This window comes from Rana temporaria, chromosome 3 (genome assembly GCF_905171775.1).
Source record: "Rana temporaria chromosome 3, aRanTem1.1, whole genome shotgun sequence".
Taxonomy (NCBI): Eukaryota; Metazoa; Chordata; class Amphibia; order Anura; family Ranidae; genus Rana; species Rana temporaria.
In genome coordinates, this window is record NC_053491.1 from 142545688 (window position 1) to 142560923 (window position 15236).

General features: G+C 41.1%; 1 protein-coding gene across 1 annotated transcript in view; it reads right to left on the reverse strand.

Annotated features, from left to right (window-relative positions):
• The window catches only part of LOC120931781 (chloride anion exchanger-like), a 91605-nt gene extending 87361 nt beyond the window's left edge, over positions 1 to 4244 (reverse strand). The window contains exon 1 of the mRNA XM_040343546.1: positions 4173 to 4244. Within this exon, the coding sequence (XP_040199480.1) occupies positions 4173 to 4225 (53 nt within the window). The 5' untranslated portion in view covers positions 4226 to 4244. The remainder of the gene's footprint in view (positions 1 to 4172) is intronic.
• Positions 4245 to 15236: the final 10992 nt, after the last annotated feature.

The following is a 15236-nucleotide window of genomic DNA, read 5'->3' on the forward strand; positions in this document are numbered from 1 at the left end:
CTATATCGAAAATAAAATAAGACATATGTTCTTTGCATTATTATGTATCTTAAATCATATTGCTAATTGCATATTGTACTTGTTTGTAGCCTAAATACTGAAATTTGCACTTAAATCTGTCATTTTTTTAACTTTTGGAAATGCCCAAAAAAAATGGCTGTGTCAGTAAATTATGGGTGGTTTGTCAGTACATTTCAGTCTGGTAGGTTGGCAACACTGAATACTACACTCACAGGTTATATGCTGCATTATAGTGTAACTCATTTAACATGTGGAATAAAACAAGCCACAGGGTGAAGATATAATTACAGCAAAATTATGGTAAATAAGAAGGACTATAGGGAAGGATCTATAAAACTTCTAAGTAGAATATATAAAGAAACTTTCAAATGGGAAAAAAGGGGATAGGACAATACGTACAGACTATGTTGATGTAGACATGTTAGGCACAAAAAATAAGAGACCAACGTCTTATGTACGAGTAGAAAAAAAAAGTAGGTGACCATCAATGTGGAATCAGGTAGGAAAAGATGGACCATCCACTGTATTTTTATAATATTTCAAATACTGAAAAATGTAATTATTAGCATGAGAATCTTCATAAGATTTCTACAGATTTAAAACCATAATGTGTCTGTGAAAATTTAAATGTATCGAGGTCATGGTATAACTAGTAGTAGTCAGCCACATTACAGTAAACTTGCTCCGTAAGGTTGAGGACGCTTTGCAGCGTGTCCAAATCAGTTCTTCAGTTCTAATGATTGTGATGGGATAAAAGTCTGCTGTGCTGCACCTTAATATGGAATGCCCTCGCTCCATGTATCAGACCATTTTATAATTATGACTACCTCAAGTTTTCCCTTAAGCTGTGTACACACGATCAGTTTGTCCAATGGAAACAGACCGATTGACTGTTTTTACTGGACAAACCGATCGTGTGTGGGCCCCATCGGTCTTTTTTCCATCGGTGTTAAAAAATAGAACATGTTTTAAATGTTTCCTATGGATAAAAAAACAATAGAAAAATCCAATCGTCTGTGTGGAACTCCATCGGATAAAAATCCACGCGTGTGCAGAATCAAGTCGACGCATGATCAGAAGCATTGAACTTCATTTTTTTCGACTCGTCGTAGTTTTTTACGTCACCACGTTTTGGCACAGTCAGATTTTTGACTGATGGTGTGTAGGCAAGACTGATGAAAGTCAGTTTCATCGGATATCCGACGAAAAAATCCATTGGATTAGATTCCATCAGATATCCGATCGTGTGTACAGGGCTTAAGAAAACACACCACTTAAGGAAACCCTTTTGCATTCTAGCTCATTGGTTATGCTCACATTCTCTTCCACTGTGCATCCCAATCCACTTTTTGATTTTCTCCTACTTATTTATTGGTGACTCCTCTTCACGATCTATCCTACTACTTACCCATGACATCTGTGTCTCTAATTACATTATTTATTTAACCAGACCCAATGCTAATCATTACGCTACTGGCACTTCTATAGTGGCCATAAATTACAACTGATGCTTCTGATTTTGGGCATTGTGTACAATTATTGACCATTTGTGATAAGAGGCATAAACAAACAGCATCAGTGGTTAAGGCAATTCATTAATACACTGAACGAATTTTCATAATGTTGATCTATAGTCGTATCTACACTATATTAACAAAAGTATTGGGACGCCTGCCTTTATACGCACATGAACTTTATTGGCATCCCAGTCTTAGTCCATAGGGTTCAATATTGAGTTGGCCCACCCTTTGCAGTTATAACCGCTTCAACTCTTCTGGGAAGGCTATCCACAAAGTTTAGAAGTGTGTCTATGAGAATGTTTAACCATTCTTCCAGAAGTGCATTTGTGAGGTCAGGCACTGATGTGGACAAGAAGGCCTGGCTCACAGTCTCTGCTCTAATTCATCCCAAAGGTGTTCTATCAGGTTAAAGTCAGAACCAGTTAAGTTTCTCCACACCAAATCTTACTCATCCATGTATTTATGGACCTTGCTATGTGCTCTGGTCCAAATCATTTGGTGGAGGGGGGACTATGGCGAGGGGCTGTTTTTTAGGGGTTGGCCCCTTAGTTCCATTGAAGGGAACTCTTAAGGCGTCAGCATACCAAGACATTTTGGACAATTTCATGCTCCCAACTTTGTGGGAACAGACTAGGAATGGCCCCTTCCTGTTCAACATGACTGCGCACAAGTGCTCAATGCAAGGTCCACAAAGACATCGATGAGTGAGTTTGGGGTGGAGGAACTTGAACGGGCTGCACACAATCCTGACCACAACCTGTTAATCTTTGGGATGAATTAGAGTGGAGACTGCGAGCCAGGCCTTCTTGTCCACATCAGTGCCTAACCCGACAAATGCACTTCTGGAAGAATGGCCAAATATTTCCATAGACACACTCCTAAACCTTGTGGACAGCCTTCCCAGAAGAGTTGAAGCTGTTATAGCTACAAAGAATGGGCCAACTCAGTATTGTATCCTACAGACTAAGACTGGGATGCCATTAAAGTTCATGTGTGTGTAAATGCAGGCGGTCCAATACTTTTGGCAATATAGTGTATGTTAAATTATCTAAGGCATCCAAACACAGAAGAGTTTTGAGTGACCCAACTCCATGGTTCTTCTATGCTGCTAGTAGCGTGCTTTCTTCAATAATTTAAGCAGAATGGTTGTAATTGCTGACCTTCCTTCTGGTTACTGGTAAACAGCATCATGGATTTAAAAAGTAAAGGTACATTTTTCATTGTCTCGGCCTGATTTAGAACACCATGATCTTGCATCACATGTGTGACAGGTTTACAATTAAGACTTTATATTTCTTATGTATTTTTTACACTTCTCTAATAAATTGTAAGCTCTAATAAGCAGGACCCTCATACCTCTATTATTCATAGTACTATATGATTACTAATATCCATTTACAAATTGCCCTACTGTAAAGCAATTTCGTATAGTATAATCTAAATTAAAGACACTGGGCCACATCCACGAACTAATTACGCCGGCGTATCTATTGATACGCCGCGTAATTTCAAAGTTTCCACGTCGTATCTGTTTTGCATCCACAAAACAAGATACGACGGAATGAGGGATCAATCCGACAGGCGTACGTCTTAGTACGTCGTCGGATCGTAGGTGCATTTTTCCGCCGGCCGCTAGGTGGTTTTTCCGTCGAAATTCCGCGTTGAGTATGCAAATTAGCTAGATGCGGCGATCCACGAACGTACGTCCGGCCGGCGCATTTTTTTACGTCGTTTGCGTTCGGCTTTTTCCAGCGTATAGTTACCCCTGCTATATGAGGCGTATCCTATGTTAAGTATGGCCGCGTTCCCGCGTCAAATTTTGAATTTTTAACGGGGTTTTATGTAAGTAGTTGGCGAATAGGGATTTGCGTAGAATGACATCACCGTCGTAAACATTGGCTTGTTCCGGTTTAATTTCGAGCATGCGCACTGGGATACCCCGACGGACGGCGCATGCGCAGTTGAAAAAAAACGTCATTTACGTCGGGTCACGACGTATTTACATAAAACACCCCCCCATCACATCCATTTGAATTGCGCGCCCTTACCCCGCCAAAGATACACTACGCCGCCGTAACTTACGACGCGCATTCTTTTGAGGATACAAAAAAAAAGTAAGTTACGGCGGCGTAGTGTATCTTAGATACGCTACGCCCGACGCAAATATGCGCCGATGTACGTGGATCTGCCCCACTATTTAGATAAATAAACTATGATAATAGTAATAGAAATAATGATAAGTTACAGAGGATGGTGGAGGAAAACTACATTATCAATAGCAAATCCTATACAGGAAATAAAACAGAATTATACAACATTTTAGTTATATCTTCTCTTGAATTATTTTAAATGTGTTTTACTAAATAAAGATAACTTAGTAAGACAAAATTATTATTATTATTATTATTATTATTATTATTATTATTATTATTATTATTATTATTATATTATATTATGTGTTTTTAGGTATGTAGCAAACATATGGCTCAATAATGCTAGGTCATGTTCACATAACCAAGAATCAATGTAAATATAATCTAATAACATGTAATATAAAGCGATATAATTTAAATTTGTACCTAGCATTTCCTTCCACATTTTAAAAGCCAATTCAAATTTCCATTTGCTTACCTTTCTTGGTATTCCACTAAGAACTGGATGGTTTTCATTAAAGAGTATTCCATATAATGTTGGAGGTGTTGCCATATTTTGTTAGAGGTAATGATTAACTTTATCTTTTTAACATACAAGAAGTTTGGCTACTCTTGAACTTTGAGTTCACAAGGTTGTAATCAAAAAAGTATTTATTAGAAAATGATCACTATATTTTTTTCATGTTCCAAAATACTTTGTAATTAGGGGCATGTCAACTTAAACAAGCCTGCACTGTAGGCATTTTTTAAATGGTTTAGGATATATACCTGATTTTAAGTGTGGAGAATAACCATTAACACATTTCTTTGGTAGTTTACATCACACTGTTCCTTAATTTCCATCTATTATGACAATTTTTTTTTTATAGCTACCTTTGTCTTTGTGTTACCATTCCCATGATGGCAGAAGAAAGGCAAAGGGGCCCATTGAGTCTGCCACATCTTTTTTATTTATATGATTTTTTTTTAACTGTGTTGTTGAGTATAGATTGATGTTTGTCCCAAGCTTTTTCGAATCCACTTACTGTTGACATACTCACTACCTCTGCTGGAAGTCTATTGCAAACATCAACTACTCTTTTAGTAAAATGATACTTTCAAAGATTAGTTTTGAACTTACTTCTTGCTGGTTTAAGATCATGTCCCTATCAAGCTGTATGTCATCCAGTAATGATTTGGACAGACACACACACACACACACACACACACACACACACACACACACAGCACGGACAAATTAAACTCAACATGAAAATGTAGAGTTGTTGTAAAGCCTTTCATATACCCAGTGAAGTGACTAGCCTCAGGTGATACACATAGATGAAACACCTGCATATGTTGTACCTGTTTATCTGCAGCCCTCTGTCTTCTACAGTCTTATAATACACACAGATCAAAGGTTTTTAATTCAGCAGCAGAAAGCAGAGGGTGTGGATATGATGCCACACATACACTACACAGCTAAAGCACAGAGTTCAGTGAAATTTGACCCTGAATTGGAGAGAAGGGACACATCTCCCTCTACACAGCACATAAGAAACATTCACAGCTGAGGCTGTCAATCACAGGCTGTGTGCTGAGCTTCATCCTCCTTCACCCTCCTCCAGGTGTCAGGTAAACCAATCAGCAGTGACTTATGCTGATAGCAGAGGAAAGAGACAGCAGAGAGAAATCACACTTTGCTTTGGAGAGAGACATCTACATACTATAGAACAACATACTATGTTCATTTTTCAGGCTGCAAAGGTGGGTCACATCAGATTTATTGCCTAAAAGGTATTTCCACTTTTGCAGCAAATTTGAGATACTATCAGCTTTATACTTGAGAAATATGTTAACATATATCTCCATCCCTGTTATATGTAGAAAAGAAGAGGGGTTTGGGACTTTAAATGAGGTATGCATGAGAGAACTCAAAGATAAGACAGTGTAATATGGATGTGTTTATTTGTCTAAAACACATAGCAGAGCATGAGATTTCGAATGTATACATAATAGTAAACATACATGACAGTGCATATAAAAAGCATGATGCAAAAACCATAAAGATTGTATAACAACTTGTACATTGCATTATTTAAAAATATAGGGCCAGATTCACAAAGAGATCCGACGGTGTATCTACAGATACACCATCGTATCTCTGACGTAAACTGGTCCTATCTATGCGCCTGATTCATAGAATCAGATACGCATAGATAGGGCTAGATCCGACAGTGTTACAATGTGTTACACTGTCGGATCTTTTTTTCAATTTTAAAATGGCGCCGGGGGCGTTCCCGCTGATTTACGATAAATAATATGTAAATCAGCGAGATACGCAAATTCACGAACGTACGCGGACCCGTCGCAGTGTTCTTACGTTGTTTCTGTAGCGGTTTTCCGTTGTATACTTACCCTTTCTTTTATCTTTTATCAATGTTAAGTATAGCCGACGTTCCCGCGTCGAATTGAAATTTTTTAACGTCGTTTGCGTAAGTCGTTCTCGAATACGGACGGACGTCGTTTACGTAAGCGTCGCAACCACTGACGTCCTATCGACGTCAGTGGGAGCAATGCACGCCGGGAAATTTCCCGGACGGCGCCTGCGCATTTAAATCGGCGCGGGAACACGCCTGATTTAAATATGACACTCCCCTAGCCGCGGAATTTGAATTCCGCTGGGGGATTTAGGATCCGCCGTCGCAAGTTTGGAGGTAAGTGGTTTGTGAATTAGCCACTTGCCTCCTAAACTTGCGGGAGCGGATCTTAATTCACGTAGATCGAGCGGATCTATAGATCCGCTGAGCTACGTGAATCTGGCCCATAGGATCATTAAACCCAAGATAGGTCCTAAAACTGAAACATGTAGCATCTGTGTAAGCCCGAGACGCCTTTCATGGCATTTTAGCCAATCTTCAGGGGCGGATGCGTAGTGGGGTAAGATCTGCAGAAGGACACAGGTATAATATGTAAGTTTTAGCATAACACCCAAATAATGGGAAACAATAAGAGATGAAAAAAAGGCCATCTCCAAAAAACGTACTCAATCCCAGCATGTGAGGATGTGCAACCAGGAACGCACGGGTCGCTAGGGTTGTCTGCAACCGGGAACTGAGGTAGGGCCAGTGGGAAAACCAAGAGCATAAACATGTATCACAGATGAATGTATGTTCAACTGGCAGGTGACTGGGGCTCCCATCTAAATGAGATAATTGATAACATTAATGAAACCCAAATGGGTAAGTAGTAATTGGGTTATATAGTAAAAGCCCCTAACCCAGGTAGTAGCTGGGGATAATAAAGAGGCAATTGTTACCCTGTATGGAGATGAGACCCAGTAAATAGGGATATGTAAAGCAGGATTAGCCTTAAGCTGATGTCCTAAGTGAATGCTCCCGATGTTAACCACCCAGCCCGACCAGCGTCATGCTGGTATGACACCAGGAAAGAGTGTCTGGATCAAAGCAGCAGCTGCCGCTCATTTAAAACTATTTAACTATATAACCCAATTACTACTTACCCATTTGGGTTTCATTAATGTTATCAATTATCTAATTTAGATGGGAGCCCCAGTCACCTGCCAGTTGAACATACATTCATCTGTGATACATGTTTATGATTGTTTTTTATCTATTTTTAATCATTTTTAAAAGGAATCAGTTAACTATTATGTCTCTATACCCTGTAAACAGTCATTTCAGCAAAAACATTTTTTTCCTTTAGTGACCCTTTAAGGTAGCTGATATTAACAGACTCAATAAACTGATTTACAAGGCCAATCATGTTGTAGGATTGGAGTTGGGGTCTTTAACAACAGTGTCAGAGAGGAGGATTTTTGCATTTTGGTAGTTTTTTTTTTTTATAATTTTTTAATTGTTGCTATTTACTCTATGTAGTGTTTTAATAGGATAGTATGGTTTATTACAGAATAGCATTAATTACATTTTAATTAGTTTGTTATTTATTATTAACTTACTGTTGGTGGTAATTGTTTTGCTTGTTATTGTGTCTTGTTTCCATTAGTTATTGTGTGTTATTTGAATGTAACCGTTTCTTAAAGTGGTTGTAAACCCACTATTTGGACTTTTACCTACAGGTAAGCCTACAACAAGGCTTACCTGTAGGTAAGGAGAATATCTCCTAAACCTGCACGGTTTAGGAGATATTACCCCCGCAATGCGGGCGGCGCATGCGCAGGGGGGAATCCACGGCTGAAGGACCGGCATCGCCGGACCCTGCCGATTTTAAATCTCCCGCGCGCACGCGCGGGAGTGACGTCATCGCCGCTCCAGCCAATCACAGCGCTGGAGCGGCGATACCCGGAAGACACGCCGGAGCAAGATGACATCCTGCTCGGCGTGGACCAGGTAAGTGGTACACACCTCGTTCCGAGGTAAGTATTTCATAATAGGCTAGTATGCGGTGCATACTAGCCTATTATGCCTTTTGCATTGCAGGTTTGGGGGGAAAAAAAAAAAAGTTTATGCGGTTTACAACCGCTTTAATAATTTCCCTTGGAATTAATTAAAAGTAATCTGAAAATAAAGAAAAAAGCCTAAAAAACAAATGCCATCACCACATCTAAGTACTGGTAAGCTGCACTATAATACATTCATTTTTGTTCTTAGGTTTAATTCCACGTTAATGTTAGAATGTATCTCTAGCTAAACGTTTTCATTTTGTTTTGGATAGAGTATAGAGGGGATAGAACAGTTTTTTTCCCCTATTATCCCACTGTATTTATTCTAGGAAAATTCCCTATCAGGAATACAAACAAAAGGATCATTTACAAAATTGTAAATGCAATTTTAATAAATGATTTTTTTTTCATAGTATTACACTATTGCGAACTTAAAGCGGGGGTTCACCCTTAGAGGGCACTTTTCCCCCTTAGATTCCTGCTCGTTTTTACTAGGGGAATCGGCTATTTATTTTAAAATATGTGCAGTACTTACCCGTTTACGAGATGCATCCTCTCCGTCGCTTCCGGGTATGGGCTTCGGGAATGGGCGTTCCTTCTTGATTGACAGGCTTCCGAGAGGCTTCCGACGGTCGCATCCATCGCGTCACGATTTTCCGAAAGAAGCCGAACGTCGGTGCGCAGGCGCAGTATAGAGCCGCACCGACGTTCGGCTTCTTTCGGCTACGAGTGACGCGATGGATGCGACCGTCGGAAGCCTCTCGGAAGGCTGTCAATCAAGAAGGAACGCCCGCTCCCGAAGACCCATACCCGGAAGCGACGGAAGAAGATGCAGCTCGAAAACGGGTAAGTACTGCTCATATTTTAATACAAATAGCAGATTCCCCTAGACCGAACGAGCAGGAAGCTAAGGGGAGAAAAACATTTTTTTTACAAATGGGTGAACTCCCGCTTTAATCTATATTGGTACAAAATTGTGAATGCAATTTTAATAATGTTTGTATTTTGTTTTATAGTAGATACCTGGATTGAAAGCCAAAGAGAAGAGACATGCTATGAGGCTTTTGATTGCTCCATCCATCCATTCATGCATGTTTTATGCTGTTAGAGACAAAATGTACAGACTTTGGGCACCTGTAGCTGGTGAGTGTATGAGCTGGTGGTGGGCTGCACTTTATTGATTAAAGGGGTTGTAAAGGTACAATTTTTTTTTCCTAAATAGCTTCCTTTACTTACCTCATCCTTCCATTTTGCTTTTAAGGCCAGGTTCACACCTATGCGAATTGAGTGCGGCTTCAACCACATCCAAATCGCAGGACATTTCAAAATACATTGTTTTCAATGAGGCTGGTTCACATATGTGCGATGCATCCGCACTGCGCATTGCCTCCAAACCGTGTGCGGTTTTTATGTCTTGCGGTGCGGCTCAGGTGCGAATTCAGTCCCATTATCTTCTATGGGTACGCATCTAATTCGCAGATGTGTTGCGGTTTGAACGGAAGTTTTTTCTCCTCCTCCACCACCTCCCCCTTTTCCTAATTCCTCCTCTGTCTGTTTCATGCTGCTGAGGTGAGTAGCCATGTCCAAAAGACGGAGCAAAAAAGTCACTGCTAAGGTGAAGGACTGTGTGGATTCCGAGGAGCTTATCCGCCTTGTCAGGGAGAACCCACAACTCTATGACACCCGGCATACTAAATATAAGGACAATGTTTTGAAAAAAACTACCTGGGTTGAAATTACCAAAAGCCTTTTGCCAGAGTGGAGCATGTGCTCATCCCAAGTTCAAGCTGACAAAGGTAAGTTTGATTTATTTTTTCATTCCCTAACTTCTAAAATTATATTTCTAAGTAGACCCCAATAACTACAGTGCGTACCCCCCACAAATCCAGAGCAGGCCTTTATCCAAGCATGCATTCTGTCAGGGAATGTAAAGTGTGCTAACCCATACCATGCCACATGTTTTCTATCTTGGCATGGTGTTTTAGCAAAATCCTAATGCACCCTGTCCCCGTGTTGCTGGTGGCAAGGGACTCATTCCCACACCCTTGGTCATTGTTTGTATGAGTCTGCGTGTGTGTCTATCACCAAAATATGTAAACTCACTTTACCAAGTATGTTTGCAGATCCTTGGGGGAGTGACTATCTGTATTTGTCATCCTATTTTGACATTATTGGCCATGCTGGTCTTACAAAGACATCATCTTCTGTACAATGACACCCAGCAGAACACACATAACAGTGTCACAAAGCAACGTTTTTTTTTTTTTTTTCAATTTCAGGTAGAGAATAACTTCGGAGTCCTTAATATTTTCAAAAAAAAAATCTTTTTTTTTTTTTTTTTCAAGCTGCATTCAAATTACACATAGTGACATAGTGACCTTGAACTCATAGTGGAGACTTCCAAATGAATTTCCTGTAGCTAGGTACCTTCAACAAATAAGAAATATTAAATAATTATTATCTTCTCTGTTTTTCAGTGGTATACATCAAGAATAGGTGGCGAAGCATGCGTGATGCCTTCAAGAAATACAACAAACATCTAAGAGAAGTGAGGAGTGGCTAGGGGGCACCAGCTAGAGTACCCTATATGTATGCAGAGGACCTTGCCTTCTTGAAACCACTCATAGAGATGAGAGAGTAAGTTATCCTCTACATCATCTATGTATCGTGACTATATATTTAGCATTATTAATGTTTTTTTTTTTTTGTAAAAACAGGACCGAAGCAAGTTGGGAAGAACAGGATGTCTTGGAGGATCAACCAGAGAGCCATTCTGAGGCCCAATTGGTGGCAGCAGTTTGCATTGATCCAAATGAGGAAATACCAGAAATGCAACTTGGGTCAAATCTATGGGTCACAAACCCAGAGAATGAGTCTGGATTGGCTGAGCCTATGCCTGGACCCTCCTCTGCTCCGGCAACCATTGCTCGGCCTGCCAAAGTGAACGCCAGTATCGCAGATGGACATAAGCGAGCGTCTTCTAGAGATGTTACAACAAATGGCTGGAAAGGTGGATGCTTTCTTATGTCCAGCTACAATACTGGCGCTTAATTGTGTACCATTGATCAAAAAAGTTCTACCTGAGAGATATTTAGAAATGCGAACCACAGTAGAACACGTTCTGCAGTCATTTACAGTACCAAGCGAGCAACCAACATTGGAAAGGCCATATGTAACAAAAGAAACAACACACATACACTTACCAATGTCAGGCCAGTACCCGGACCCAGGAAACCAACCTTACCCCTATGTTCCTCCATCCTACACTTCCAGCTTTCAGGAGCCAACTTCAATATATGAGGTACAACAGAGGCGAACTCCATATCCCATCCCATCCCCAATCCCTTCAATTAGGCCCCAAACACAAATGCAGGGGATGTATGTGCCACAGCAACATTGGCCACAGCAACATGGCCCACAGCAACATGGGCCTCAGACACATGTGCCACAGCACCATGGCCCACAGCAACATGGGCCTCAGACACATGTGCCACAGCACCATGGCCCACAGCACCATGGCCCACAGCACCATGGCCCACAGCAACATGGCCCACAGCAACATGGCCCACAGCACCATGGCCCACAGCACCATGGCCCACAGCAACATGGCCCACAGCACCATGTGCCACAGCACCATGTGCCACAGCAACATGGGCCTCAGACACATGGCGAGTCTAGCCATGCTTCAAGCACCGACATTGATGAAACTACTTCAGCAAGTCAATACTCCTCAGACACACCATTATTTACCAAAACATATCAACATCTCTAAAGTTTACATTATGCCCACAGTAAACAAGCATGTGTGCATATTTTGTATCAAAGTTTAGTCCTGAGTTAAACTTGAAGGCAAAGTTTTTATTTTTTATATTATTACAAGAAAATATATGTTGTATATTTCTTTATTTTTGGGAGAAAAGTAAAAAATAAAGATATTTTTGGGCATCTTATGTCTGGTTGTTCATTTCTAATTACAGATGTTGGATAGTTGAACACAAAAAAGATTACATGCTTCAACATAAAATTTTAAATGCACATAGGTGTGGAAAAGTACCCTAATGTGATTAATAATCTTTGTGCAGGCTGGATGCTTGCTCTGAAGCATGTGTTCTGTCGCTCCAAACTAGGGTACGTTAGTCCTAACAATTCATCAAAACTTGAAAAAAAAAAAATTTGAAATAAATATTTACTATGGAACAATGGAGAAAGAAAATGTTTAGCAAAATGAAAAAAAAAATCACCTGGTTATTGACATGCGTGTATAATTAAAAAACTTGTCTTCATGCCCACGGAGATCTTCATATAATATCATGAACTGCTCTCTTTCATCCCTATTTGCAATGATAGGATGAACCCAGTATCTTCTTCTTCTCCTCCTCCTTCTCCTCCTCTCAACTTCTAGCAAGATTGCTGCTGTTGCAGCAACAACTGTAGGCATGATCATGGGCAGGGCAGCACACATTTCTTCAGAAATCCAAATCCAATTCCACACAATACTGAATGCTCGTGAAAAAGGAAGAGTCCAAGAAAGGTCACTCCCTTTTATTACCTACATCATCACACAGCTAACAATGATTGGCCCTCACCAAAAACGCAGCTCAGAAAATAATTTCTTCGAAATCGCACACGATCCGCAGCTAAACCGCAGTTGATCCACAGAACACCCTCTAGAGAAATTCGCAACGAGAACGCAGCTCCAAAACGCAACGCACTAGTGTGATTCCGGCCTAAATGTCCTTATTTCTTCTGAGAAATCCTCACTTCCTGTTCTTCTGTCTGTTACTCCACACAGTAATGAGAGGCTTTCTCCCCGGTGTGGAGTGTCGTGCTCGCCCCCTCCCTTTGACTACAGAAGAGTCAGAATGCCCACTAACACACAGCCCGTTTCTCTGTCTGCAACGTAGAGAGTGTCCTGACTCTCCTGCAGTCCAAGGGAGGGGGCGAGCACGACACTCCACACCAGGGAGAAAGACTTGCATTACTGTGTGGAGTTACAGACAGAAGAACAGGAAGTGAGGATTTCTCAGAAGAAATAAGGATATTTAAAAGCAAAATGGAAGGATGAGGTAAGTGAAGGAGGACTGCACTGAGGTAAAGGAAGCTATTTAGGAAAATAATTGTACCTTTACAACCTCTTTAGGTCAAAGTGGTAAAAATAAGAATCTGAGAAGTTAAAGTGATAATAAAGGCAATTTTTTTTTAAACAACAAACATGTTATATTTACCTGCTCTTTGCAGTCTTTTTGCACAGAGCAGCCCTGATCCTCCTGGGTTTCTTCGCTGGCACTCCTGGCCCCACCCTCCCGCCGAGTGCCCCCCAGAGAAAGCAGTTTTCTATGGGGTACTCAAGCAGGCTTGCTCCCCAGCCGCTGCTCTGCATGTCCATTCGCACACAGAGCCATGGCTTGGCCCTGTGCCTTCTCTCTCCTCATTGGCTCACTGGCTGTGATTAACAGCAGTGGGAGCAAATTGCCAATGAGGAAGGAGAGTCCCCGACTGTTGTGCACATTGCTGGGTCACAATGGGACTCAGGTAAATATAAGGGGGGGCTGGGGGGCTGCTGCACAGAGAATGTTTTTTTAACTTCATGCATAGAATTTACCCAATAAAGAGGTTTTGGCAAGAGGTAGGGGTTGATTTACTAAAACTGGAGAGTGCAAAATATGGTGCAGCTGTGCATGGCAGCCAATCAGCTACCAACTTCAGCTTGTTCAATTAAAAAAGCAAAACTGGAACCTGATTGGTTTCTATGCAGAGCTGCACCATATTTTTCACTCTCCAGTTTTAGTAAATCAACCCCATAGACTTCAGCAGTGGCGTCACTAGGGTTGGTGTCACCTGGTGCGGTAAAATATGGTGTCACCCCCACCCCCCAATAAAAAATTTCAAATATTTTTTACCCTACTGTTTGCTCTCTCTTCTCCTTTCTTCCCCTTTTCTCTCTCTCCCTATCCATCTTTCTTGTTCGTTCTATCCCTTCTTCTTTCTCTCCATTTTTCTTTGTCCCCCTCCCCCCACCTCTCTTTCTCCAGAACCCGAATTCACATCTCAGGAGCCTATAGGCCAGGGGCGTACCTAGAGCATTTGGCAGCCGGGGCCGATCCAATATCTGGCACCCCCCCCACACGTTAAAATGTAAAAACACCCCACTGTGCCCCCTGCATACCTATGCATCCTTCAATATCTTTTTGTTACTACTGTGTACCCCTCTCCACAACTGCACCTCTGGACCCCTTTACATTACACAGCCACCTGCACCTCTGGACCCCTTTACATTACACAGCACCCTGCATCACTGCACCCCTTTTACATTACACAGCCGCCTGCACCTCTGCACCCCTTTACATCACATAGCCCCCTGCACCTCTGGACCCTTTTACACTACACAGCCCTCTGCACCCCTTTACTTTACACAGCACCCTGCACCTCTGGACCCCTTTACATTACACAGCACCCTGCATCACTGGCCCCCTTTACATCTCATAGCCCCCTGCACCTCTGGACCCTTTTACATTACACAACACCCTGCATCACTGCACCCCTTTTACATTACACAGCCACCTGCACCTCTGGTCATGTCAGCTAAAAAAAAAAAAAAAAAAAATTGTATTATTTTTTTAAATCGGGATGGTGTCACCCCTCTAGTGGGTGTCACCCGGTGCGGCCCGCACCCCCCGCACCCCCCTAGCAACGCCACTGGACTTCAGTATTATCATCCATAAATGCAACCATCATTTGTATACATTTAAATGGTAATAAATGGTGCCAAAAACATTTTTACTTAATTTGCAAAACTTTATGTTTACTGCACGGTGCCAATATATAAAATAAGATGTAATAGTCATAGGATAAAAATATTATTTTTTATATGGTATATTTTTAAAAATATAACTTGTGTAGCACACAAATGTTTGCTTTTTTCAGAATAGAAATCTAGCACAATGGGCTTAGAGTAATACATTTGCAGTTAATATGCACCCAACAGTATCGTATGGGTGCAGTGAAATCATTGATCTGTTCTAGAAAATTGTATTTTGGTTTCCATTGTTCATCTTTCAAATGCTGATATAATCCTACTGTTATCAATAAAACATTTTACAGACACATTTTCTTGTTAGTCAGCCTTATAAATGTACTTAT